The sequence below is a fragment of the Schistocerca gregaria genome, chromosome 8 (assembly GCF_023897955.1).
Source record: "Schistocerca gregaria isolate iqSchGreg1 chromosome 8, iqSchGreg1.2, whole genome shotgun sequence".
NCBI lineage: Eukaryota > Metazoa > Arthropoda > Insecta > Orthoptera > Acrididae > Schistocerca > Schistocerca gregaria.
The window spans coordinates 506,039,100-506,066,910 of NC_064927.1; the positions used below are offsets into that span (position 1 = coordinate 506,039,100).

At 40.7% G+C, this 27,811-nt stretch overlaps 1 protein-coding gene across 18 annotated transcripts in view; it reads left to right on the top strand.

The window, feature by feature from the left end:
• The window catches only part of LOC126284515 (mucin-17-like), a 321,811-nt gene extending 294,771 nt beyond the window's left edge, over positions 1-27,040 (top strand). For all 18 annotated transcript variants that reach the window (XM_049983502.1, XM_049983491.1, XM_049983495.1 and 15 more), the window contains 5 exons: positions 2,932-3,185; positions 10,616-10,777; positions 15,072-15,158; positions 22,236-22,343; positions 26,227-27,040. In XM_049983502.1, coding sequence (XP_049839459.1) covers positions 2,932-3,185; positions 10,616-10,777; positions 15,072-15,158; positions 22,236-22,343; positions 26,227-26,455 — 840 coding nt within the window. In that variant the 3' untranslated portion in view covers positions 26,456-27,040. The remainder of the gene's footprint in view (positions 1-2,931; positions 3,186-10,615; positions 10,778-15,071; positions 15,159-22,235; positions 22,344-26,226) is intronic.
• The last annotated feature ends 771 nt before the right edge of the window (positions 27,041-27,811 follow it).

Sequence of the window (27,811 nt, forward strand, 5' to 3'; positions counted from 1 at the left end):
TGAAGCTTTCTACAACCTCTGGTTCTTTCAGTTTATCTAGGTCCCATATCATTAAATTCCCATATCATTAAATTCCCACCTTTTCGCAGTTTCTTCAGTTTTAATCTACTGATCATAACCAATAGATTGTGGTCAGAGTCCACATCTGCTCCTGGAAATGTCTTACAATTTAAAACCTGGTTCCTAAATCTCTGTCTTCCCATTATATAATCTATCTGATACCTTTTAATATCTCCAGGATTCTTCCACGTTTACAACCTTCTTTTATGATTCTTGAACCAAGTGTTAGCTATGATTAACTTATGCTCTGTGCAAAATTCTACCGGACGGCTTCTTTGGTTCAGTAGACTAAAGATATGTGTGTTATTACTCCCTAAAAATTTGAATACTCTACTCGAAGTGGTTTCCGAGATTTAGGGGAAAATGCAACAGAAAATTTAAATTTTCAGGAACAGCTTCTAAAGTTTCAAAAGACTGTAACTCACTTAATATATGCTTAACTTTTTACTTTTAGTCACTCAGAAGCACCCTGTACCATACTGTATATTAACCTCTTGATCTTCTTCCAAGTTTTTTCTTCTTTCTGGACTCCTTAGGGCCAACTGTGCTACATACTCTGCTTTGTCAATGCGAAACTTGGCCGTCCGTTAAAGTTCTCTGATGCAGTTTCCTCCAGGATTAATTCCCATATGCTGTAGCACTTTCACCCTATAAATGTAGCCATCATTAAAAGCAATAACAGTATCACTCAGTTTGACCATGTGGGCACTTCAGTAATCTATGATTTGCCAGGTCTCTGTAAATGAGTTTTATGATGCCCATGACTACTGCTGGGATGGAATGTTTATGGCTGTATGAACTTTTTGACTAGTGGGCATTGCGGTAATTGCACCATGAAACAGGTCCAGGAGGACAAAGGTGGCGTACTGCTTTTTCATCAGTTGACAGTCCATGGAAGAAGTTATACCATACTGCCTGCTTCATTTTCAACAGATCCTCAGTATTATTTGTAATGGCCATCCATAATACTGCTGTAGTTCATCAATCATTTTGTGTGTCAGCCTGTCTCTTATAATTTTACCATCAGAAAGTTTCATGTCTCTCAAACTTTGTTTCACCTTCCTCAACCTGGTGGCCATGTTCTTCTGGATATGACCAACACTGTTAACCTTTATAAAACGGTAACCCAGAGCCTTCTATATAAAAAAATTAGCGATTTTATTAGATTTGAAGTAATGCACGTAACATTTTCAACCGGTGTAAATTATATTTAAAAAAGTAAAATAAAATACTTCCCACGTGAGTTTATAAGTGATATATATAATCATTTTACTCGGAATATTGAAAATTTTATAATGAGATAAAAATCTGAAAATGTAGGAAAAAATTCTTCCGTTCTAACTCCCCTTGAAAAAAAAATGGCTCTGAGCACTATGCGACTGAACTTCTGAGGTTGTCAGCCGCCTAGAACTTAGAACTAATTAAACGTAACTAACCTAAGGACATCACACAGATCCATGCCCGAGGCAGGATTCGAACCTGCGACCGTAGCGGTCGCCCGGCTCCAGATTGTAGCGCCTAGAACCGCACGGCCACTCCGGCCTGCTAACTCCCCTTAATACAGTTTCCTATATGAATCATCTTTGCAGATATTGTACATCGGATTCAATTTATCTTGATCAGTTTTTATCCAGTTACATCATTTCTTTCGTTCCCGCAACGCCGAGTGCTACGGTATTCAAATCTAGACACAAAGTTCACAATTAAGAAAACGTCCTTTCATTTACAAGGGCGAACTGAAGTAATAGCTGCTTATTGGCAATCAATAAAAATCAAAAAAGCGATAACATAGTGCAGTCAAGAATAATGATTTAACAACGAAAGAAGAGAAAACGATGGGATGTTTCAGATTATAACTGAATGCGCCAGATTTCGCCGGCTGTTTTTATTCGGTTGCTCCCATAGGCTGGTTTCACTCAAAAGAACGACTGAATAATTCAACCGATATGGAAAATTACAGCCAAATGAGTTGACGGCTTTCCATCAAACGACTGAATCGACATTTTGCATTCGTTTGTTCCCATCACTACCGGACCTAATCACAAATATCTGTGAACTCGTATTTTGCTCACTAAACGACAGTGTGGGACTGTAGTGAATACTCTCCATAAGTCGAGGAACACGCAGTCTCTCTCTATGGCGCTCCTGCTCTCATGTAGGAAAAGATCGAGGTGAATTTCGCAAGATCTTTGTCTGCAGAATTCGTGTCGACTGTAATAGGGGCGATTTTTCTTCTACAAAAACGCCTTAACGGCTATGTGGCCCTATTGACAAACAAGCTTGTATTCTGTTTGTCGAGCGAAGTGACGCAGTGATTAGCACATTGGACTCGCATTCGGGAGTATGACGGTTCAAACTTGTTTCTGGCCATCCTGATTTATGTTTTCCGTGATTTCCCCAAATCGCTTCAGTCAAATGCTTGAGTGGTTCCTTTGAAAGGGCAGGCCGATTTTCTTCTCCATCCTTCCCTAATGCGTTGGGACCGATGACCTCACTCTTTTGCTGCCCTCTCCCAAATGAACCAACCAGCCAATGACAAAAGCCCTGCTCACCTTGTCCAGATGCATTTGACTGGCTACAACTGTAATTCCTTAGTATCATCTATTTTTTGACTGAGCGAGGTGGCGCAGAGGTTAGCTTACTGGACTTGCATTCGGGAGGACGACGGTTCAAACTCGCGTCCGGCCATCCTAATTTAACTTTTCCATTATTTCCTTAAATCGCTTCATGTAAGCGCCGGGGTGGTTCCTCTGAAAGGACACGGCCGATATCCTTCCCGATCCTTCTGTAATCGAATGGGACCAACGGCTCCCTGTTTGGGCACCTCCTCAAAGCGACCAATCGGCCGACCGTCTGTTTGTGGCTGGGCAGGTGAAGCCGCTGAAGGACGAGGAACTGGTGCTGGTGGCGACGGTGGAGGGCGCGCTGCCCGAGGACGCGGACGCCGTGGTGCAGGGCCTCTGCGGCGCCACGGGCCTGGATGTGCGCCTGCTGAGGGCGTACGCCACGGCGGCGGAGGGCGGCCGGACGCTGGCGGCCAGGGCGCGCTCCGGCAGCGCCCTCACCATGCTGCTGTACGCCCTGGACGACCAGCAGGCGCTCGTCACCGTGCAGCAGTTCCAGACGTAAGTGCGCGCTCTGCCCGAGCTGCCTGGAGCACGTTCCTGAAGAGGGACGCCTGGATACAGGACGAAGCGAACAAATACACTGACTGATAAAAACACTGAAGCACCATGAAACACGATCGGATTTTGGCGTAACTTCGTACATGTACACACCACTGGCGCATATGAACGAGGGGCGTTCAATAACTAAGGCATAACAATTTTTTTTTTCTGAAAGCAGGTTGGTTTTATTCAGGAGTATAATACACCACATCGTTCCCCACTCTTATTTTTCAACATAATCTCTGTTCAGTGCAATGGCCTTATGCCACATTGCTGCCTCAATAACCTCCCCACCATCCACGTACTGCTTCTGGTGGAGTGCATCATTCATTGGGCCAAATAGACAGAAGTCAGAAGGTGCGAGATCCGGACTGTAGGGTGGACAAGGAAGAACATTCCAGCGAAGTTCTGTGATTTCCTCTCGGGTGAGTAGAGTTGTGTGAAGTCTTGCGTTGGCACTGAGAAGGAGAAGATCGCGTTTGATTGTGACTCATCGATCACCTCAAATGAGGATGTCCGCACGTTCCTACAGTGCTGAAGTCACAGCTGAGTGCGGCCGGCTGGCACACAGGACATAGGACAGGTCTGCACGACCTTGTTCCTACGATGACAGACGCCTCGCCCAACGACTCACTGTGCTTTTGTTCCCTGACAGGTCTCCGTAGACCTCCTGCAAACGCCTGTGAACACCTGTGATGTTTTGGTTTTTCACCAAAACAAACTGAATGACAATTGTTTGCTTTCAACAAACTTCCATTTCAGACGTTATTTTCAAGGCTATGTATCGGACAGCCATCTACCGGAGCCGCATGAGAGGTAACACACAGGAAGACAGAGTGTCGGTGACATACCGTTCTGTTGTCAGAATTGCCTCAATCACTAACAACTGTGACATGAAGATACTCCCGATGGTTCCCCACATTATAATGCCAGGAATGACGCTGCTGTGACTCTCCAAAACCTTGGAAGGATAGGAACTTTTCCTAGGTCGCCGCCAGATTCGCCAACATTGATCGCATGGATCGGTGCAAAACAGTGCTTCGTCACTGAATCGAGAATGTTCCACGATGTCCCACAACAAATGCTGCATTTTTTCAATTGAAATTGGCGGAGAAGAAAAATGTGTTGCATTGCTCATTGACTTCACACCATAAATTATTGGAGCTGCAAATCTCTGTACAAGGTATAACGGCCATAAGAATGCAGTAATGTTGCTTATCTTTAGTGTCGTTACCTGCCCTGGTAGGGTACATAAGAGGCTTGATGACCATCGGATGTTGAGTGATGACTGTGAAAGACATGGAGATGCTGCGTGCTTGTCTGAGACAGTTTTGTCAACACCTGACAGAATTTCAAAAGAGCTTTTCTATGGGTCTCCATCTGGCCAGCTGGATGAATCAAACAACATCCACAATTGTGACAGCAGCCTGAAGTTGGACTGCATGGGAACACGAGTGTGGTATACTCTTCGTCAAGGTTCCGGTGGACTGCATCGGACCACCTGAAGGGGGGAGTAAACACTGTAGCTCCTTCACAAATCCATCTGTTCGTCCAACATGTTGTGTCATATCAGAACACACGTTGGATACTAGGGAATCACCGTCCCATGAATAGGTTGCCGTCAACAACCCAACACAAACGGTTGCATTTCGTGTGATTCTGTGACGGGAAGCGTGGGCTTCTGAAGAATGGCGTTGCATTGTGTTCAGTGACGAGTGACAGTTTTGCAGTGCTTTGGGTAACCATCGTCGGCGAATACGGCAGCGACCTGAGAACAGTTTCCATTCTTCCAAGTTTTTGGAGAGGCATAGCACTTTCATTACTAGCATTATGGTGTAGGGATGCATCAGGTATGACTGCAGCTGGTAGTGGTTGAGGCAATTCTGACAACAGAACGATATGTCACCGACTTACTGTCTCCCCATGTGTTACCTCCTATGAAACAGTATCGTGGTGGCCATCTCAACAGGACCATGCTCATCCACAGATCACACTTGCCTCTATGAACTACCTGTGTGCTTCAGTTTTTTGTGAGGTAGTGTACATGGACTTATAATAGATAGTGTGTCGAACTGGTTAAATGTTTCATGAATTTATTACCTCATCAGATTTATATATACTCAAACTTTCGACAACTTCCTCTGCTGTCATCGTGAGTTACCTGCAGGCCTTGTGATACTTTATTTACTTGCCCGAATTATATTGTTGAGACGTTTCGAAGTCACAGATCTTCCAGGTCTGTTGAAATACTTCCGGAACACTGGTAATTTCACGCCAATGGTGTGTTGGAACGAAATGTGGTTGGCATCCCTGCACACACATATATTTAAAGCGTAACTGCTGAAAGTTTCATTCATCCCTGCCTGTTAGTTGTTGTTCAGTATTGTGTAGAACGTTGTGTCGCACAGTCTTCGAATTTCGAAATGGCAGCAAGCCGTCTGCATCAAATTTTGCGTGACATTCGAGAAAACCTTTACAGAGGCACACCAAATTATGGAAGAAGCCAATGGTGATGAGTGCTTAAACAGCACTCTGTGTCAAAAATGGTTAACAGGGTTTAAAAACGGCCAGACGAAAGTTCAAAATGACCGTCGTTCAGGATGCCCTCCGACGCGTGCCGACGACGCTGGTGTCAGGAACGTCAACGACACTGTGGGTGCCAACCGAAGACATAGTGTCCGAGAGATTGCAGAAGAATGCAACACTTCAGTCGGATCATATCATTAAATCCAGTGGCAGTACTTTGGAATGCACCGAGTTCTGCCAAGTTCGTCCCACAGTACACGAGTCGAGATCAGAACGACCTTCGTCTCACAATCTGTGAACAGCTTTTGGATCACGCAAATGAGAACGAGATGTTCCTTAAGAGAATCTCAAGAAACACCTAGAGTCCCACATAACACAGATTGCGCGGCGCTTATGTCCTCTCCGTGTAGAGGTCGCTGTTGTCGTGTTGTCGTCCTGGAGAGCAGTCGGTCAGCGTGCGATTGGCTGACGCCTTCTCCACAGCCCTCTCAGCTCTCTCGTCCCCGACTGGCGTTCTGCGTTCCGCCGCAACACTATCCTCACCCGTGGATCCTGTCTCCTCTGCAGAAAGCGCACGACTTGCCATTACTCGTCCACTTGGCTGTTAGTGGCCTGTCAGTTGTAGATATAGGTGTCCTGCAAGGGTGGACGGGGCCAGGGAGGGGTCAGGGTGTTTTGCCAATCCCCCTAACCAACAAGTGTACGGCAGTAGGACTCCATTCGCCTGTTTTGGGAAAACCTGGATTGTCTGGTGTCAGGAGGACGCAAACGCAAAAGCGTAGGGGTCTATTAATAGTCAGTAGTTCAGATATGATGGCGACTGCAGCCATGAAATCCGGAGACGCCTGTTGCTCGGTAGACAGTCGATGTCAAACCTTGACGAGGTTATAAGTTCCAGAGATATAACACTAGCAACAAAGATCCGTATTGTGAGGGCTATGGTCTTTCCAGTTGTGATGTATGGATGTGAGACCTGGACCATTAGAAAGGCTGAACGGCGAAGAATTGTCTCCTTCGAATTGTGGTGTTGGAGGAAACTTCTTACAGTTCCACAGACTGCAAAGAGAACCAACAGATCAATATTGGAGCAAATAAAACCAGATTTCTCCCTCGAAGGTCTAATGTTAAAACAAAAGCTGACCTACTTTGGACAAACAATGCGAAGGCATGCCTCGCTGGAAAAAAACATTAATGCTGGGGAAGACTGAAGGAACTAGAAGAAGAGGACGTCAGGGCAAGAGATGGATCGATGGCATCACAGAAGCAATGTGTGCCAACCTGAAAGGTCTACGGGAGAAAGTGCAAGACAGGAAAAAGTGGCGTGATTTGGCTCATGGGGTCACGAAGAGTCGGAACCGACTAAATGAATAGAGAGAGAGAGAGAGAGTTCAGATATATGTCAAATGACGGTACCCCTTAGGGAAATGGCCTGGAGGCCTCATTCAGCATGTTGAAGAGGCTATTCAAACAGCTATTGAGGGAACAGGGTGCAACCACCTGCATGTCATGGCACATGTTGGAACAAACAATGCCTGTCATCTGGGCTGTGAGGTCATTCTTTAGTCATTCCAGTGACTGGTAGAGAAGTTTGAGAAGACCAGCCTTGCATGTGGAGTGTCAGTGAGCCTCACAATCTGCAGTATTGTCCCCAGGCCTGATCGTAGCCCTTTGATCCTATGTCGAGTGGAGGGATCGAAGCAGAGACTCTGAAAGTTCTGTGATAAGCTAGGCTGCAATTTCCTGGATTTGCGCCATAGGGCTGAAAACTGTGGGGTCCCCCTAAATGGGTCAGGTGTGCACTACACAACAGAAGCGACTACTCGAATAGCTGATTGTGTGTAGTGTGCACACAAGGGTTTTTTAGATTAGGCGACTCTCCACCCAGTTCAGATAACAATAGCTGTAAGAAACCTGGAAGTATCAGTGTAAGATCGAAAGAAATGCCTCCCGCAGGTAAGAGTATTAAAATTCTAATGGTAAACTGCAGAAGCACTCGCAACAAAGTGCCAGAGTTTGAAGTGCTCATGGAAATCAGTGGAGTTCACTTAATTCTAGGTACAGAAAGCTGGTTGAAACCTGAAATTATAGCAGTGAGAGTTTTGGGGAAAATTTAAGTCTATAATCGAAAACATAGGCGAATGGGAACTGGAGGTGGTGTATTTGTTGCAGAAGGCAAGAAACTCAAATCCATCAAGGTAGACATGAAGCTGCATGTGAGATTGTTTGGACAAGACACAGTATCAAATGATAATTGGATCTTTCTATCGCCCATCAGACTCATATCCTGATGTAACTGAAAATTTTAGAGAAAGCCTCAGTTCATTTGTATGTAAGTTCCTCAGTCATATTGTAATCATCAGCAGATACTGTAATCATCCAACAATTAATTGGGAAAATTACAGTTTTCTTAGTGTTGGATATGATAAGACATCCTGTGAAACTTTACTAAATGCTTTCTCTGAAAACTGCCTAGGGCAGATAGTTAGGAACCCCTTTCGTGATAGAAATATGCTGGATCTAATGGCAACAAATTGACATGAGATCTCTGTGGGTGACCACATTGAAACCGATATCAGTGACTATGATGCATTTTGGCAACAATGATTACTAAAGTGCAAAGGACAACTAAAACAAGCAGATAGATATATATGTTCAGTAAACCAGACGAGGAATCGGTTGTGTCATATCTCAGTGAGGAACCTGAAACTTTCAGTGCAGGGCAGGAGCATGCGGAGGAACGCTGCCTCAAGTTTAAAAGAACAGTTGACCTTGCACTGGATAAATATGTACCCAGCAGAACAGTTGATAATAGGAGGGGACCTCTGTGTTAAACAGTCTGTGCAAAGAAACTTCTAAATAAACAGAGATTACAACATAATAGGTGTGAAACAAAGCATAGGGCTAGAGATAAACAGATGCTGAATGAAATGCATTTGGCTGTCAAGAGAGAAATGTATGATGCCTTCAATGACTTCCGTCACAGAAATGGTTAAGTGATGTTTCAGAGAAGCAGAAGAAATTCTGCTCATTTTTAAAGGCTGTTAGTGGCACCAACGTTAGTGTCCAGTCCCTAGTGAATGAAATACGAAGTGAAATTGAGGGTAAAAAAGCAAGAACTGAAATGTGTAACTCCATTTTTCAAATGTTCCATTACAAAGGAACACCCAGGAGAATTGCCCCAATATAATCTCTATCCTGAGCAAGCCTCTTCATCTATGAATAACTATTACAACTGACAACCATTTGCACCTGCTTACTGTATTCATGCCATGGTCTCCTCCTACAATTTTTGCTTCCCACATTTCCCTCAATTACCAAACTGAACATTACTTTACGCCACAAAGTTACAATATTTTAAACAGTGATGTTCTGTTCATAAGACATTTACACTGCATAACTGAACAATTTTAATTGATTTTCTATTTGACAGTTATTGGTCACATTATCTTCCATTTTCAGTGTTCATGTAATGACAGGAGCAAGGAATCATATTAACTATTTTGGCACATTGATATCTATTAATTACTATGAGAACTAAGAAGTTGCCCTCATGAGTCGGTACTCTAACTGCTCGAAGTAATCTTCAGAAAAATGTTGAGAATAATCTCTCTCGGATCCCAGTTTCTGACACATTTTAATTGCATGACTCTCCAGCAGTACAGATGACAATTTGAAATCATCCCCTATGATCAGGTAATTTACCCACAATGCACTCTTAAGTTAGCAAATTGTTACTATCCCCACTGCTAGCCCTTATTATGAACTGACTGTCCATCTGGATACCGAGGAATTTTTTACGTTGGATTTCTTTAACAATCAGAACATTAATGAAACCCCTCACAAAAAATTCCTAGGCTCTAGATGGATCATCAATTGAGACAGACTGAGGAAACTGATCAGATGTTCAAGAAACTTAGCTCAGCATTCTTTTCACTGAGAATCATTTCTCACTTCGTTGACAGTGAAATAACGCTATTGTCATATTTTGCATATTTCCATTCTATGACCTCCTACAGTAAAATCTTCTGTGGAAATACTGCAAGTGTTAAAATTTTTTTTGAACTTCAAAACTGTGCAGTGAGATTAGTATATCAGGTTACTAAAAGGTGTAGGCATCTGTTCAGGTCTCTCCAGGTATTTACATTTACATGTCAATACATATACTCCATGATGATATCTGTAGTCAGCAACAGGGTATACTTCTAGACAAATTGTGACATTCACAATCACGACAGAAAAGAGATGAAACAACTTCACCAAAGCTCTGCAATTCCCACGAAAGTACGCAGGGAAGGAAGTCCACAAATCAGAAGTAAATGATACAATAAGCTTCCCATCAATATAAAAAAGGAAATGACACTGCAGAAGTGCTAATATTCAAAAGGAAACTAAAAACATTCTTCATTATAGCAAACTTTTCATAAAATGAGTGAATTCTTAAAGTTAAAATGAATTCTTTATTTTAAGAATAGGGGAAACGACTTAAGGAAAAAACTACACTTTTAAAATAAAAGTGTAGTACTTTTATATAGCTTATGAAGATTAAAATGTTGTATTCTAATTTAATTTATGAAGATTAAATGTAAATTTATTTATTTATTTATGTCACAAAGGTAAAATGTGTAATTTTACTTATTCACCATTTTTAAGTCTTCACATAATCGTACACCAGTTCTCATGTAACAAATGAACATGTAATATTATATTCTTTGGCTTAACAGTTCCTTGTACCCTTAGTACACCCAAAAAACATTTAATCTGCAGAATTAAATAAAAAATCAAATTGAACTGGAATTCTGAGCTAAGTAACCTGCCCACTGCTTTTAACAGTTTACCTGGCTAACTCAGCTTTTTGCACTCAGGCTACTTTCGTCTTCGGAGATCAAAGTGGAGAACCTGCCGCCAGAGGCAGAAAACCAGGAGCCCACTGATGTCACCGGCTATATGGCGGCCATCATCACTTTGGCTGTCCTCATCGCAGTGGCCCTAGGTGGTGCTGTGGCAGGCTACTACTTCTACTTCAGGTGAGAGAATATACAGGATTGTACAAGGAAACTGCAAAGTTTTTACTGGGGCAAAACACATTAATAATAGAAACAGCAAAAATTAGCTCAGCCTGTTGTGTCGAAGCCAATAAAATGCCTGCAGATAGCAGACAAAGAGGTGGAGTGAGAGCCAACTGGCTATTGAGTGTACTGGTGTTCAGTGATGGTAGACCATACTGCCTCTCTCATTTTTACTACACGTAAAATTGAGTGAAAGCCTGGTGTGATGTAGTAACAGAAAGTCATGATTTTCGTCAGACATTCCATAAGTTATCTAGAGAGTGCAGTGGTGACTACTACCTTATAGGGTTATGGGTAGCGATACGCTTCAGGATATCAGTACAGATGCTCTCAAAGCCACTTCTGAACTATTGCCCCGGAGGGGACTCTACTGCTGAACACTTGGAGCACAGTTATGACCAACAGCTCTTCACTCATTTAATCATTTGTTCATTCAAACATTGTGCTCTTTCATGTTGTCATGAAAGAGATGTTTCAAGAATACAGAATTAGTCATACATAAGTTAGTAGAAGCTCCCACTGCAGAAAGCTTCTATGAAGTATACCAACAACCAAAGATTCATAGTGACACAACATTCACATAAAACTACTTCTAGATTATTTTATTTATCAGATGTTTCTCTACTAGGAGTTCTCAGGAGCATTTTTGTAGTGTGTGCAATGAGTTAGCTAAAAAGAAACACCCACTATAAAAAAAATGCATTTTAAAGTGGAGTGTTATGTGCTCATTTCATAGCAGGATCCAACATTAGTCTAGTGTGATATCTCATGTAATGGTATGCATTAACAAGGAAAGCAAAGTGTGAAGAAAAAGTAGTGCTCCAGTAGTGATTGGGTAGTGCATACAGCAATTGAAAGAGCAGGCTGTTCTACAAAAATTTACTGAAAGTGAAATTGCACTGCTATGTATGAGTACTGTGTCAACAATGCAGACTCTCATTCACTCTCTAACACGGTCAATAACAACAGACATCAAAATATTAGTTAACATTATTCATCATGTCTTTCTTGTTCAACTTGCGCTTTCCTCTTCTTATGTGTCAGCCCATGCTGTGCTCACTGTGTGCCGTTATCATGCAACAGTATAATGAGTGGAGTTCTGCTCATTCATCGCGTTTTGTTTTTCCTGTTAGTATATATTATTTAGCTAAATGTAGCACTATACTAATTAGAGACAGCTTTACTGAATATGCACTTGAAGCCACACTTTATAAATTTTATCTTTACAAAGACACAAGCGGACATTTTCCGTGAAACTGAGTGCTGCATGAAACATGTGGTGAATATTATTTGCTTCAGCTAACTCCATTTACACAATGCAAAAACTACACATCTGCCAAAGTACCCACAGAAATACATGTGTTGACTGCTAGCACAAACATCCTGTATTCTCATAACATGTAAAGCTCAAAAGTGGTCTGAATGCCAAAGGCTGTGTGGTGGTAAGAATTCAAACAAATAATTTTTTTATAAAAACTGTATCATAATTTTTTTATAAAAACTGTATCATGAATGATAGACAGTTTGGGTTCCAGAATGAAAAATTTACAGTGTCAGCTGCATTTGAACATATTAATATAATCTCTGCAGGTCTAGATCAAGGCGAAATCCCGGTTGGTGTTTTTTGTGACTTATCTAAAACTTTTGATCTTGTCAACCACCACATATTAATAATGAAGCTACACCACTATGGAATTAGAGGAACTGCTCTTGATATCATAAAGTCATTTCTTCAGAAAAGAAAACAAGCAGTGGAAGTGTCACACAATCAAGGGAAACAGCTATCCCATTTGGCTGTTGTGGTCATTATGGGACTCAAGTCTGATTTACGAAATAAAGTTGGATTTAGAAACAAATTATCAATCTCTGTCCTTCGTCTCCTACTATGAATGTTTCTGTGGTGATCAAACCAAAGTTGGACATTACAATAATGTCCTGTATGGTGGGCAAGGATGTGGGCACTGCTGGTGAACTTCTGCATCTGAATATGTCCAAGGCAAAGTAACACCCTTCATTTACACTACTGTGAATGGAAATTTGAGGCAAATGAGAAGACATTTTTCCTGTATAATGAAACTGAAGATGGGATAATGTATTTTATTCCAATATTTCTCCTATTACTCCTCACATAGTCAAATAAAACTAATAAAGGTGATCAAGAAATCATGAATACCTGAAAAACAAACAGAAGTCAGATTTATTTCCAAAAGACATTAACAGTAAGGAACATAGCTCAACATAACACATCAATTATGTTATGCTTGTGTTCATAAAATGAAGTGTACTGATGTGCAGTTAACAAAGTTGAACTGTGATGGGAAATTGACACCAGTTCTGATTTTTAAATAAATAATGTGACCTGACTAACTATATGTTTGATACTGATAGTGGTAAAAATTGGACTGTGACTGTTGCTGCTGTGAATGTATGGTGCAGAGAGTGAAATTCACTATAAAGTTTCTTAGTACCAGTGTTGTGAAATACTCACCATGCACATGCAGAAATCTCAAATGATGCGTCCTGCATGCCATGTCCTCACATCCTCACATTTCATGCAATTCCCCAAAAGTACTGTACATGGAGTATGCACCTAAAACCTGAAAATCACCAATTGAAACTGGTAGCACTCTCCTCTGGCAGATGCACATCACCCTCTGTACCATAAAGGCTCCCTCCACAAGATGGGAAAAAAACTGTTCCTCCAGTCGCAACGCATTTCAAGGCAACAAACATGTGTTCACTGTTACGTTTTGTGATGTCACAGTCAGCACCCCAATCAGCACACTATTCAGTTGAACCAAATGTCGTGCGGCGAGGGCCTCCTGGCGAGTAGACCTGATCGCCTGGTGCAAGTTTTTTGAGGTGGCACCACTTCAGCGACTTGCACGTTGATGAGCATGAAATAAGGATGATCAAGACGACACAAGTACCCAGTCCCTGAGTGGAGAAAATCTATCCACTCACCTACGGTGGCGGACCATTTGCATGTGTGGGAAACAGTGTGACTTGCGTGCCTACGAGGCCTCGTGAAGACACAGTGTCAGGTGTCCTGCGGTGCTGCTCCATTTTGGCCTAACTGATATCAATCTTATGCTAAGGTTCCCAGGAAACAGCACGAGGACCCTCGCAGAAATGGCAGAGGGCACTTTTCCTCGGAGCCTCGGTCAGGTGCACGTCGGTGAAAGCAGTCGTAAAAAGTTCTGTCTCGAACCTCTGCGACAATATGCCTTGGCCACTCTGGGTTTGCTACTTCCTATGGCCAGTGGACCCCCATGGTTTGGGCCGTGTCCTCTACTTTGGCTTCTGCTGTGCAAAAGCACCAGCTGGAGTCTCCCTTCACTCTGTCAATGCCTGCTCTCACAACACACTGTGTTCTCCACACTGGCCAATAAACCCCCCTTGCCACAGATAGGCTGTCCAACAATACAAGTGCACAGCCTCACCACCTCTAATATCTTCTTGCAGCTAGCTACCATTAAATTCAGTGTCACAACCACTGCCAACCCTCACTGACCATATACCCTTCCTAAACTAAAGAAAGTATCCTAATTGTATGTGTCTACCTGACTAAATAAATAAAGCAGAAAAAAGGCAGTTAGGAAGGTCTAACCATCTTTCAGTATCAATAACTGTGAGTGCCCTTGATCACAACCATCCGAGAATAAATCAAAGTTGAAATCTCCTAATTGTTTCTACTAACTCTCATCAGTGCCCCCTCTAATTGATGTACGAAGTTTGAAACGTTTGGGAGGCCGTACAAAATCAGACCTGCTATCTCACATGTTTCCAAGCCTGTTACTGAAGTGATGTAAGGCACTCAAGGAACTCCAGTATATGATTCATTGATGTCTGTGGCCTCGACCATTCACTGGTTAAGTATACAGTCCATCCTCCTTTCTTTATAATATATAGTATATCAACAGTAATCTGATACTAATTTCTATCAGTCTAAGTGCATTTGTTCAATTACTGTGACGTCAAAATGATGTTTTCTTATGTATAGCCCATCTGTAGAAACACCTTTCTTATTTAACGAGCTTCATACACTCCAATGGAAAAGACGAAATGTATTATTATTGCTGCCACTGTGTAGTCCAAGCTCCCACTTTTCCCCCACTGACTGCTACAGTTGTGTATTGACCAGCTCTGTCTTGTGTAATGAGCAGCTCTGTTATGAAACACAGTATAGTTGTATAGAATAGTCTACTTGTTGACAATGTGTACACAGACTAAATCTCATTTATGTTCACAGGCCAAGACTGGGAGTTCATAAGCAGACAGATGATTACACTAAGTTTGAATCTGATGCAGATAAAGACAGTCCTTTAGAATCACAAATGTGAGTACATTGTTTACATTACTGTTTATTATTTACAGCAAGTGTTCTTATCCGCTACATTCTAAAATTGCGTTGTTTCAAAGAAAACCTCAGTTGTGAATATGAAATTTCAAAAGCATATCAGAATGGTTTGACACTTTAATACATTACAAATTTTTAAAAAAGGAAGTTTTGTTGATGAAGCCTGGAGGTTTTTTTTCCCCATGGTACTGTCATTGCATGTAGTTGTCAGTTATGAATATTCAGTTATACATGCTTACAAATATAATATCACTGATGTGCCCACTACTGGTGAGATCTGGGAGGCAAGGAGGCTGATTTCGTTTCTGAAAATGCAAAATGTCGTAACACCTGATATATCTTCTAATTTGTTAGATTTCTAAGGCAATTCTCCATAAACAGAATCACATGCATGCTAGTAGTGCTCTCCTGAATCATTCTGATGGCAGATTGTACCAAAACTATCATGACTTTTAGCTGGGAGAAGTTTCCTTATTTTTTTATAAAGTGATTTCTGCTTTCTATTATATTAAATAATTATTCTATTCACCGATGAGTGTCACATATGCCTTCAATCAGACAATCGTAGGAGACTTGTTTGGAGACAATCTGGCCAGACTGAACATCTTAGACACACTGTCCAGCGAGTGCAGCAAGGTGGAGCCCTGCTGTTTTGGGGCGACATTATGTGGGACTAACATACGCTACTAGTGGTCATGGAAGGCGCCGTAATGACTGTACGGTATGTGAATGCCACCCTCCGACCAATAATGCAACCATATCGGCAGCACAAGGTGAGGGTTTCGTCTTTGTGGACAACAATTCACACCCCCATTGTGCATATCTTGTGAATGACTTGCTTCAGGATAATGAAATCACTCGACTAGAGTGGCAAGCATTCTCTCCAGACATGAACCCTATCAAACATGCCTGGGATATAATTCTTCATGCTTTCCCGGCGATATGTTGACATCTTGGATATTCGATAAATCCAGTCGGAAATTCGCGTCGTTCTCGCACGATATTTCAACAGCGTACCTCGCAGTCTTTTTCAGGTGCTACCTGAGACTGGTCCTTGGGTCGATCGAGTCCAGTATTTATGCCTGGGAGGAGCTGGGCGTTCCCTAATCAGTCCGCGCCAAGTCGAGTGTTCCATCTGTGGTCCGCGCCCGCCAGACGCGGCTACATTGTCCCTCTCTGGTCGCCGGTGTTCCCTCCACCGTCTGCGCCCGGCCTGGCCGTCTTCTGAAGTCGAGGTCATGATCTGGGGTGTGTCAGATCTGCTCTCTAATGTCCAACACCTTGTCTCACGGCTGTTCCCTCGGTCTCCACTTGTATTTCTTGCAGAATCCCGGAGTGTCCTGCATTGAGTTTCCACAAGCTCAAGCGCAGGATTCCAGGCAGTGCTGATTTGGTATCCCGAGTCACGGTTGATTAGATTGTCTGTGACCTTAATCTCAATTGCTTCTTTAATGACACTGTCCCAAAATCTTGAGGTCTGTGTCACAATCTTGGTGTCATTGTAATCCATTAAATGACCAAGTTCCAGACAATGCTCTGCTATGGCTGATTTAGTTGCCTGCCTGAGTCTGGTAAGTCTCTGGTGTTCTTTACACCTGATGTCCACAATTCTGGTGGTCTGGCCAATGTATGACATCCCACACTGGCATGGTATGTTGTAAATACCTGGCTTGCGTAGCCCCAGGTCATCTTTTACATTCCCAGCATAGCCCCAATTTTGGTGGGTGGGCAAAATATGCTCTTGATGTCATATTTCTGGAGAATCCTGCTGATCTTGGTAGAGATAGGTCCGGCATATGGCAAGTATGCCCTCTTCTTTGCCTCTTCTGGTTCTTCTTCTGGATCCTTTGGCCGGTTGGCAGGTTGAAGTGCCTTCTGGATATCTCTAGAGGAGTACCCATTCCTGCTGAACACTGATTGTAAGTGTTCTATTTCTGTGGCCAGACTATCAGGATCTGACAGAGTTTGTGCTCTGTGGACCAGTGTTTTGAGCACTCCATTCTTCTGTGCCGGATGGTGGCAACTGCTGGCTTGAAGGTATAAGTCAGTGTGCATAGGTTTGCGGTACACACTGTGCCCAAATGTGCCATCTCCCTTTCTCTTCACCAGAACATCCAAGAATGGAAGTATTCCATCCTTCTCCATTTCCATTGTGAACTTGATGTTCGGATGGCAAGAGTTCAGATGTAGCAGGAACTCATCTAACTTCACTCTACCATGGGGCCAGATGACAAAGGTATCATCCACATACCTAAAAAAGCACTTGGGTTGATATGTGGCTGAAGATAGTGCTTCCTCTTCAAACCTTTCCATAAATAGGTTGGCCACCACTGGTGATAGAGGGCTGCCCATTGCCACCCCTTCTGTTTGTTCATAAAATTGACCCCCATATAGGAAGTACATTAATGTCAGTACATGCCTGAACAGGTCAAGGAGAGCCCCATCGAACTTCTCTCCAATAAGCTCAAGTGACTCCTTCAGTGGTACACGTGTAAAGAGAGACACCACATCGAAACTAACCATGATGTCTGTGTGTGTGATGTGTTGCTGGCCCATTCGTTGTAGGAAATCCTCTGAGTTCCGGATGTGATGGGCACATTTACCCACATGTGGTGTCAACATCTTCTTCAGGTATTTCGCAGTAGGGTAAGTTGCTGCACCAATATTGCTAACAATAGGTCGCAGTGGAACCCCATCCTTGTGAATTTTTGGGAGTCCATAAAGTCTAGGTGGTGTTGGCACTTTGGGACGCAGCTTCTTGATGACTTGTTCAGGCAATCCTGTCTCCTTCAACAGAGCCCTGGTCTCTTTGTCCACTTTCTCTGTAAGGTCGCTAGCTATTGACCTGAAATCCAACATTTCAGGTGATGAAAGGGTGGCACTGAGGCGACTCCGGGAGGATGACAGCATTGTGGTGCTGCCCGCAGACAAGGGGAACTCCACAGTCATCCTACAAAAAACAGAATATGACAGAAAGGTGCAACAACTTCTGGAGGATCCTGCAGACAGGTCAATAGCTAGCGACCCTACAGAGAAAGTGGACAAAAAGACCAGGGCTCTGTTGAAGGAGACAGGCCTGCCTGAACAAATCATCAAGAAGCTGCGTCCCAAAGCGCCAACACCACCCAGACTTTATGGACTCCCAAAAATTCACAAGGATGGGGTTCCACTGCGACCTATTGTCAGCAATATTGGTGCAGCAACTTACCCTACTGCGAAATACCTGAAGAAGATGTTGACACCACATGTGGGTAAAAATGCACATCACATCCGGAACTCAGAGGATTTCCTACAACGAATGGGCCAGCAACACATCACACACACAGACATCATGGTTAGTTTCGATGTGGTGTCTTTCTTTACACGTGTACCACTGAAGGAGTCACTTGAGCTTACTGGAGAGAAGTTCGATGGGGCTCTCCTTGACCTCTTCATGCATGTACTGACATTGACGTACTTCCTATATGGGGGTCAATTTTATGAACAAACAGAAGGGGTGGCAATGGGCAGCCCTCTATCACCAGTGGTGGCCAATCTATTTATGGAAAGGTTGGAAGAGGAAGCACTATCTTCAGCCACATATCAAACCAAGTGCTTTTTTAGGTATGTGGGTGACACCTTTGTCATCTGGCCCCATGGTAGAGGGAAGTTAGATGAGTTCCTGCTACATCTGAACTCTTGCCATCTGAACATCAAGTTAACAATGGAAATGGAGAAGGATGGAATACTTCCATTCTTGGATGTTCTGGTGAAGAGAAAGGCAGATGGCACATTTGGGCACAGTGTGTACCGCAAACCTACGCACACTGACTTATACCTTCAAGCCAGCAGTTGCCACCATCTGGCATAGAAGAATGGAGTGCTCAAAACACTGGTCCACAGAGCACAAACTCTGTCAGATCCTGATAGTCAGGCCACAGAAATAGAACACTTACAATCAGTGTTCAGCAGGAATGGGTACTCCTCTAGAGATATCCAGAAGGCACTTCAACCTGCCAACCGGCCAAAGGATCCAGAAGAAGAACCAGAAGAGGCAAAGAAGAGGGCATACTTGCAAATATGCCGGACCTATCTCTACCAAGATCAGCAGGATTCTCCAGAAATATGACATCAAGAGCATATTTTGCCCACCCAACAAAATTGGGGCTATGCTGGGGAATGTAAAAGATGACCTGGGGCTACGCAAGCCAGGTATTTACAACATACCATGCCAGTGTGGGATGTCATACATTGGCCAGACCACCAGAACTGTGGACATCAGGTGTAAAGAACACCAGAGACTTACCAGACTCAGGCAGGCAACTAAATCAGCCATAGCAGAGCATTGTCTGGAACTTGGTCATTTAATGGATTACAATGACACCAAGATTTGACCCAGACCTCACGATTTTGCACAGTGTAACTAAAGAAGCAATTGAGATTAAGGTCACAGACAATCTAATCAACCGTGACTCGGGATACCAAATCAGCACTGCCTGGAATCCTGCGCTTGAGCTTGTGAAAACTCAATGCAGGACACTCCGGGATTCTGCAAGAAATACAAGTGGAGACCGAGGGAACAGCCGTGAGACAAGGTGTTGGACATTAGAGACCAGATCTGACACACCCCAGATCATGACCTCGACTTCAGAAGACGGCCAGGCCGGGCGCGGACGGCGGAGGGAACACCGGCGACCAGAGAGGGACAATGTAGCCGCGTCTGGCGGGCGCGGACCACAGATGGAACACTCGACTCGGTGCGGTCCGATTAGGGAACGCCCAGCTCCTCCCAGGCATAAATACTGTACTCAATCGACCCAAGGACCAGTCTCAAGTAGCACCTGAAAAAGACAGCGAGGTACGCTGTTGAAATATCGTGCGAGAACGACGTGAACATCCGGCTGGATTCCCGAATATCCAAGATGTCATGCCTGGGATAGATTATGGATGACGTGACCCACCAACCACTCAAAGATCTATGCCAAATCGCCATTGAGGAGTGGGACAATCTGTACCAACAGTGACTTGATGAAATTGTGGATAGTAAGCCACAATGAATACAGGCATGCATCAATGCAAGAGGACGTGGTACTGGGTATTAGAGGTACCGGTGTATACAGCAGTCTGGACCACCACATGGCCTCCATTCCAATTTTCTATACGGGTTCCGGAACCCTTGTAACTGAGGTGATGCAGGACTTTTTTTGATGTGTGTATAATGTGCGTAACTAGTTTCATACATTAGAGAGATACCCACCTACCTCCATACATTTAAAATGCTGATGAGAGAGTGTAATAATAATTTGTATCCAGTTTCTCTTTTGACTACATTTTTCCTGAGTTGTAAAATACTAATGGATTTAGTAATCACTTATCTTTGACATAACCATTGACTATCTGCTCATTGTATTTTTGGGAATGTTTAAAAGAACCAGATATGAACCTCAGCTTTTTCAGCACTACAAACTGTACACATATGGCTGTGTTTTTTTTTTAATAAATACTATATTGAGACTCAAAATGTTGTAGCTAGTTGAAACTAGAAATAAAATCCCACAAGGGACTACAAAATATCTATAATTTTCTTTGCTATGCAAGCCATAAAGTAAAATTAATCCTCTTTGTTAGTATTATTAAAAAATTAATAATCAAAATAAATTAAAAGAAAACTTTCCTGCAAAAGATAATGGGACGAAGGTTCCTACTAGATGGGAGATCCAACACCAAGAAAACCTCATCAGCACCATCAGCAGAAGATGATTAACTTCCTATGGGCACCTGTACAGAATGGACCCCCATAGCCTACACTATAAGATCTGCAAAAAAAGGCAACAACAGTAAAACCATTGGATCATTGTGAAAGAAGCAAATAGAGAAAGACCTTACAGAGCTTCTTATGTAGCAAGACATAATAACTACCAGGGGTTACTACAATTTACCTATCAAAACCAGACCTTCCTAATATCCCTTGTAGAAGTGAACTACCATGAGACCAGGAACTGTTCTGGAGAATTCACAGTGGAGCTTAGCACGAAAATGAAGAAATACTGGGTTAACAGAAAAACTCAAGGTACTAACACCTGTTCAATTTTACTAAGACCACAGCTGTACAGCAAAAACTCAAGAACTGCAGTGCACAGGTGGCCAAAACAAGTTGAAAAAAAATGTAAAAATGCTGCTCTTCTTCAATGTGACATACAATCAAACAACAAAAAGTATTTTTCATGACATATTAAATGAGTTGCATTGCAAACTCTTAAAATAAAAATATTTGGGTCCTTCTCAGACAAAACAGCCCTATTGATTATGTGATTACACTAGGTGCAAGCAGAAGGGGTACATGGGTCCCTTCCCAGGGTGGGGTGTTGGTGGAAGGAGCAAAGGGGAGGGGGGGTGGACAAGCTGGCAACAGCTTTAAGATACCTTTGATAGTGGTGACCCATCAAAATAATAGGCTATGGTTGGTTCTCCATGACATTGGAAAAGAAACCATACCACTCCCAACCCAGTATTGGCTGGACAAAAGGAACTGGAAAGAAAGGAAGAAAGTAATTCTAGTATCCGGTAGAATTTGTAGATGATAAATGATTGTAATTAACATTAACATTAAAATTATTGTAATCTGTAGATAATAAATGATTGAAATTAACATAAATATAGTACCAACAAGAAAAAAATAAATTTACTGTGATCTGGTTTGTACTTGACTATTAATTCACTGGTTTGTGCTCTCGAAAATGTCTTTTCTACTTTAAAACAACTTCAATACCAATAGTGATGGTGTTTTCACTTTCTAGTCATATATTTCTCATCTCACATAGGGCCTTGTAAATAAGGCAACCATTATTTGCAGTGGTTTTGTAAACATACAATGGAAATTAACAAAGCAAGTCAGACTGACTATACTTTGTCAAAAGGAATGAAGGAAGATTAGAGTTTAATGTCCAGTCAAGTTTGTAAAAAAGCCTTTCTTCTATTCATAAATCAACCACCAGTATGCATGTATGAATGTACATATGTATGGATATACATATCTAATAGCAAAGCTGACACCTATGTTTATCTTTTTTGTTTCAGTCCACAAATAACTACAACTGTTGAACCTAATGTATCAACAGTTAGTGAAATAATAGAACCAGTAAATGAAGTGACTGTTGAGAATGACATGATAACAAATGAAAACAGGTACTGTAAAATTATTTGTGCTTCCCAAAAAATTATGTCACTTTTAATGGATAGCTGGAGATTTCCTTCCAGAGATTTCACAGTGAAGTAGACACTAATTCAAGCATTAAAGTGAAGTTTCATTGAAAACCACAGTCTAATACTACCTTCCTCTGACATGTCAACTGATATTTGAGGTTATGGGGACTTATAGGTTAGGATTAAATCCAAACTCTGACATGATTGACATTTTCTGTATATACACAACTTTGACAGAGGTCATAGTCATGTTAAGAACTACGTCAACTTCTTGAGACAACTGTAGTTTTGTCAGTATAAGGGTCACTCTGAAAGTTTTGCAAATCATTTATTGTCTTTTGAAAATTATACTTCTACATCTTTTCAGTATACTCTAATCTTCATGTGCTATGTAATGATGCATCTATTCAAACCATTTGCTGAAGATTTTGTAGCAACCCTCTTTTATTGTTTTATGCAACCCCACATGACAGAACACTGTTGTTGGCCAGTTCACTCTGAAGATGTGAAGCACCTTGCCAAAATGTCACAGAATAACTGGCAAACTGTACAAATATATCTTAGACATATTGCACAAATTTTGTTTATGGAACTACTTTAGCACATTATTGCAGTGAGTCATATATTAATCTTTTCATTGAGTTATATTCTGGAAAGTAGTTACTTGATATCTCCTGTTAATTTCATTGTTTCTGGTGGTGAAACACACTTTATAAAGCAACATTTCTGGACATTTTTGAAATATTAGCTACTGTAAATGGAATAAACTAACAGAGACACCCATATCTGTATGATGACACCAATAATTACAAAAAGAAAGATTGGACACTTGGGTAAGTATGGAAGAAATAAAGAGGATTAAGTACTATAAATGGAATAAGCTTATAGAGACGTCCAAATACTGTATGACTACAGTGCTAACTACACAAATTGGCTAGGGGCAGGAAAATTTTGCGAAAAACATAATCCAGAATTAGCAGTTTTTAGTGCAATAATATGAAATCGTCTACTTTTATGACATATTGTGAATTTTGTAATTTTGCAGTGTATAAAAATGCCATAAAAACAAGGTGTAATTTACTAATACTCATAACCAATAGTTGCTGAACGTTAAAACTACATTTTGGCTTCTAATGTCCTCAAGGCTGAGGATTCCTGCTTTGATCAAAGTTATATGAGTGAAAGTTGAGCTGTGTATGACCAACATTGGTTGTATCTTTGTTTGTTAAAGGGAGATCATCGTCTTTGTCACAAGAATGTGGTTAAAGATATTGCAGTAGATCAATATGAAAGATATTGGACAGTAGGTTTATGTATTACCCTTCTTATATAGAAGTGTGGCCTGTGCTTTCTTTCAACTACTGGTCACAGTTTTTTTATTCAAAGATTGCAGTCGTTGTGGTTAAGAGGGCTAACTCTGTCACAAATTATCTTGGGGAAAGCAGCAGTAAAAGTAGCATAACTGTATAGATATTCTGGAGTTCTTCATATTTTAATTTTCATCATCACAGTTCCTTTGTTGTAGGAAACACTATATGCAGAGTATTGTCAGAGGTATGTCCTACTGAATTCAGGGATCACTACTTCATCAGAACCACAGTAGACTCGCTCCCCCTATTCTTACATGACTTAGATATTACTTCAGTCTCATTCCTTCAAGTGAAATGTGTAACATTTTCAGAGATGTTACTTTACTTGTGATTTTCTTAGCCAGAAAGTTAATGTCAATATGTGTTGCCCTCCAAACAGTTGCCAAGAATTAATGGCTCAATTGTAAATATTAACAAACTACTATTTATTTCTGATTGATATCTGAGTGTTAGAGATGTTACAATCCACAAACATTCCTTAGCCAGAACACAACTTACATCATGATATTAAAAAAATACAGATTTTTCTCCAATCTGCACTCTTTGCTGCTATCAATTTTTCATATTATTGTCAAAAATCATGATGAAGTCCCAATAATGCAGTAAAGGCAGTAGTCATATGAGTACATTGCCCATTATTTGTATTGGTCTATTTACAGAGCATAGTAGTTATAAATGGTGCTGAGAGATGCAAGTCAGGAGAATCAGCTTTTGGAAGACCACAAATATGTATTACAGTATTCAAATTCTGTTGGAAGATGTGTAGGTGTAAGTGTGTTTATGTGATGTGTCATTGATCTGTAAGTGAATGGTTGCCTGTCCTCATTATATTCCTTATAATGTTACACTTGAAGGTGAAAAGTTAAATTTGCCATATAACATTTAACAGATAAGTAATCATTACATAGAATAATATGTAACAATTTTATTTTACAATGTTACACAATGCCAGTAAGTATGCCCACTCTACTGATAAGTGGCAGAAGTGCTGCTACAAATAATCCCAGAATACCCATGTGTTCATACTACTACATCACATGGCCCCATGAGAAACACTGAAAACTCTTTCTATAGCACATGTCTTTTTGTTAAAAATTCATCATATGTTGTAAATACATACAGTTCACCATGTGTAAGTCATAGAGCTATGACAGATTTAGTCAATAATGTTCTATTCTTCTGCACAATTTTGTTAGTGTATCTATTCAGATGACATGAGCGCCTAGACGTGTATGATTTTATACATGTTCAGCTCACACACTTTGATCAGTAAGACTTTCTCCAGGTTAGTACCAATGATATATGACTTCATTATCTGTGGCACCACAGTAAGAGATGTATGGGTAATGAGGTTGTCTTCGTACCCGACACTTGTGTACACGTGTGGCACCTTTGTCTTAATGCCATCAGCTAACTATCAGAGTATATATTGTGACCACAGTCCACAATAGCTATTCAGTATAAGATATAATTTAAACAATGCAGTAGTTGCTCTTTGAATTAGTTTCCATGCCACTACAAACTGCCTTCTCTACAATAGTATCAGAGGCTGAAGTAAAAAAAAAAGTTGCTGCTTTTAAGAACACACTACAAATATCTTTCAGTCAAATGCAAATGAGAAATAACATTTACATTAAACATAAACAATTGGCAACCATTTGGAATGGACTAATTATGGATGTTACCTTTTTTATCACCCACGATATCCTACATTCCTCTCAAGTGATTTTGACAACATTTGTTTCTCTTAAATCCTCTTTTACTTTTATTACATACTTTTCTAATGTATTTGCTCACATATAATTACTTTCAGTTTCATATTTATACTTAAAATTTTTTTCATAGCACTCTATTTTAACATCAACATCAATTTTTTGGCATCAGTGTGTGCAAAAGGGATTGAAATTTGCTGAATAATTTGCAATCACCAATTCCTACCTTATTCAACCATAAATTTTACATGAATATGGGGTTGTAGCTGTGCTTAGAATTTTTTCCCTTTTTACTTGCTGTTTTTGAATTCCATATAATGTTTCTCCTCAGTTCATAATTAGGGGTTACTATTAAATAATGCGTTATTAAAATTTTTGGCAGTAATTCACTGTTTAATTTTTCTGTGCTACAGCAGTTAATTTCACTTTTTGTTAATAACAATCCACAAAATTTCTAATGATCTTTTTTAGTCTTAATATAATGGAGCAACAGTTACAGAGCTAAGTACAAGACAAATATATTTAGGAATTAAAATCAACAGATACATATGTTACATTATACCTTGTCCTGTCAACACCTGAGAATTGTTGAAGAACAATGCATAAATTCTAAATGAACCAACTACTAAGAAACCATCCTTGTCTTTCTTACTGTTCCGTAGAAGACATAAATCAGAATCTTTCAATTTTGTGTTATTAAATTCTAGAAACTGTATAATGTTTCCTGTTACGGCCAATTACCTTTCGAGGAGGCTCATATGACTACTTTAATTTACTTTTCAGCAATGGAGTACTGGCACCAGATTCAGAAGATGATTGGTCAAGGAAGAGATCCATGACCATTCGAGGAGGTCCAGATGACTATAATGATGAGGAAGCATCTGGAACACCAAGAAGATCAGAAAGTTCAGACAGCCTTGATGGAGATGAAGCTCATGCTGAGTCTGAGCGACGTAAATCCGCAGTTCACTTTAATGAAAACGTGGAGTGTATTGAAGTGGAGCGCCTCTGATATTGAGTGCAGTGTGACTCCAAAGAAATTTCTGAGAGGGACCTAGTGCTTCATTTAGCTCTGGTAATCATTACAGTTCCTCTTAACGCCTGCCTAGTGCTTGTGATAGCAAATTAACGCCCTTGAAGACTGACGACATGGACTGTGAACCTGTTATCTACATGAAATGCATTGATATTAATCAGAATAAAGATAAGAAATAAGATTTGTTGGAACTATTTTTTTGTGGCTGTGTGAATTACAAGTATTTCCCATATTAAACAAGTACTTTTTTTTTTTGTAGCTGTCGGTTGTGTTAATTAATGATTTTTGTGGAGACTGTTGATACTAATAATTAGTTGGCTGATGTTCTTTCAGTGATTTTGTATATTCAATAACACTGTTTAATTTCCATGTTTAAAAGTGGTTGTACCTTATGACAGTTTGGTAGAAAAATTTTATATGCTACTTGTAGTTTGTTTTTTTTTTTACTTATAATATTTTAATATTTCATTTCATCAGTTATCATTTTATTATACACTGTTAGAATGTATAGATAGAACTGTAAATAAGGAAAAATTAAATAATTTTATTTATGACCTATTATCAGTTTACTATTATTAATTGAAAAATTCCATCCACACACTGCAACTGATGATTAAATGTCATCATTAATTAAACCATAATTTAGCATAGAGATATAAAAATAATTGTTTATCTACAACTTTCTAAGTAATCATCTCTGTTCTCACTGACTATAGAACCTAATAACTACTAAACATAAAATCAGAAAATTATCTGGATCTAAACATTTAAACATATAACACTAAACTTTTCCCACTATTTTATTGATCATTATGGAACCATACTGCATTAACAGGACATGGAATATATATATATTCTGGTCCTTCATAAAATCACTGAGTGGGTTTAAGGTTTCTAGCAAGATCCTCATTCACGATTATGGTGTGGCAGTAGAAGACAGAAAAAGGAAAGCTGATGTTTTCTGAGGTTTTAAATTTCACACTTAGGAAATCATTATGCAAGAAAATCATACAGACATTCTGTCATTTGGCCATCTCACAGACTCTCAGGGAGAACGCAGTAATTGGCATAACTAGTATAGAGAAGCAGCTGAAAAAGTTGAAAACAAATTAGTCACCGAGTTCGGATGGAATCTCAGTTTGGTTCTGCATCCAACAGTAACATATGGCATTGCCCCTTATTTTCCTTACACTTATCATTAATCTCTTAACCAGTGCACGGTCCCAAAAGACTAGGAAAAAGTGCAGGTGACTCTTGTCTCTCAGAGGGGTAAAAGAATGGACCTGCAAAATTACAGGCCAATATTTTGCTGCAGAGTTCTTGAGCATATTC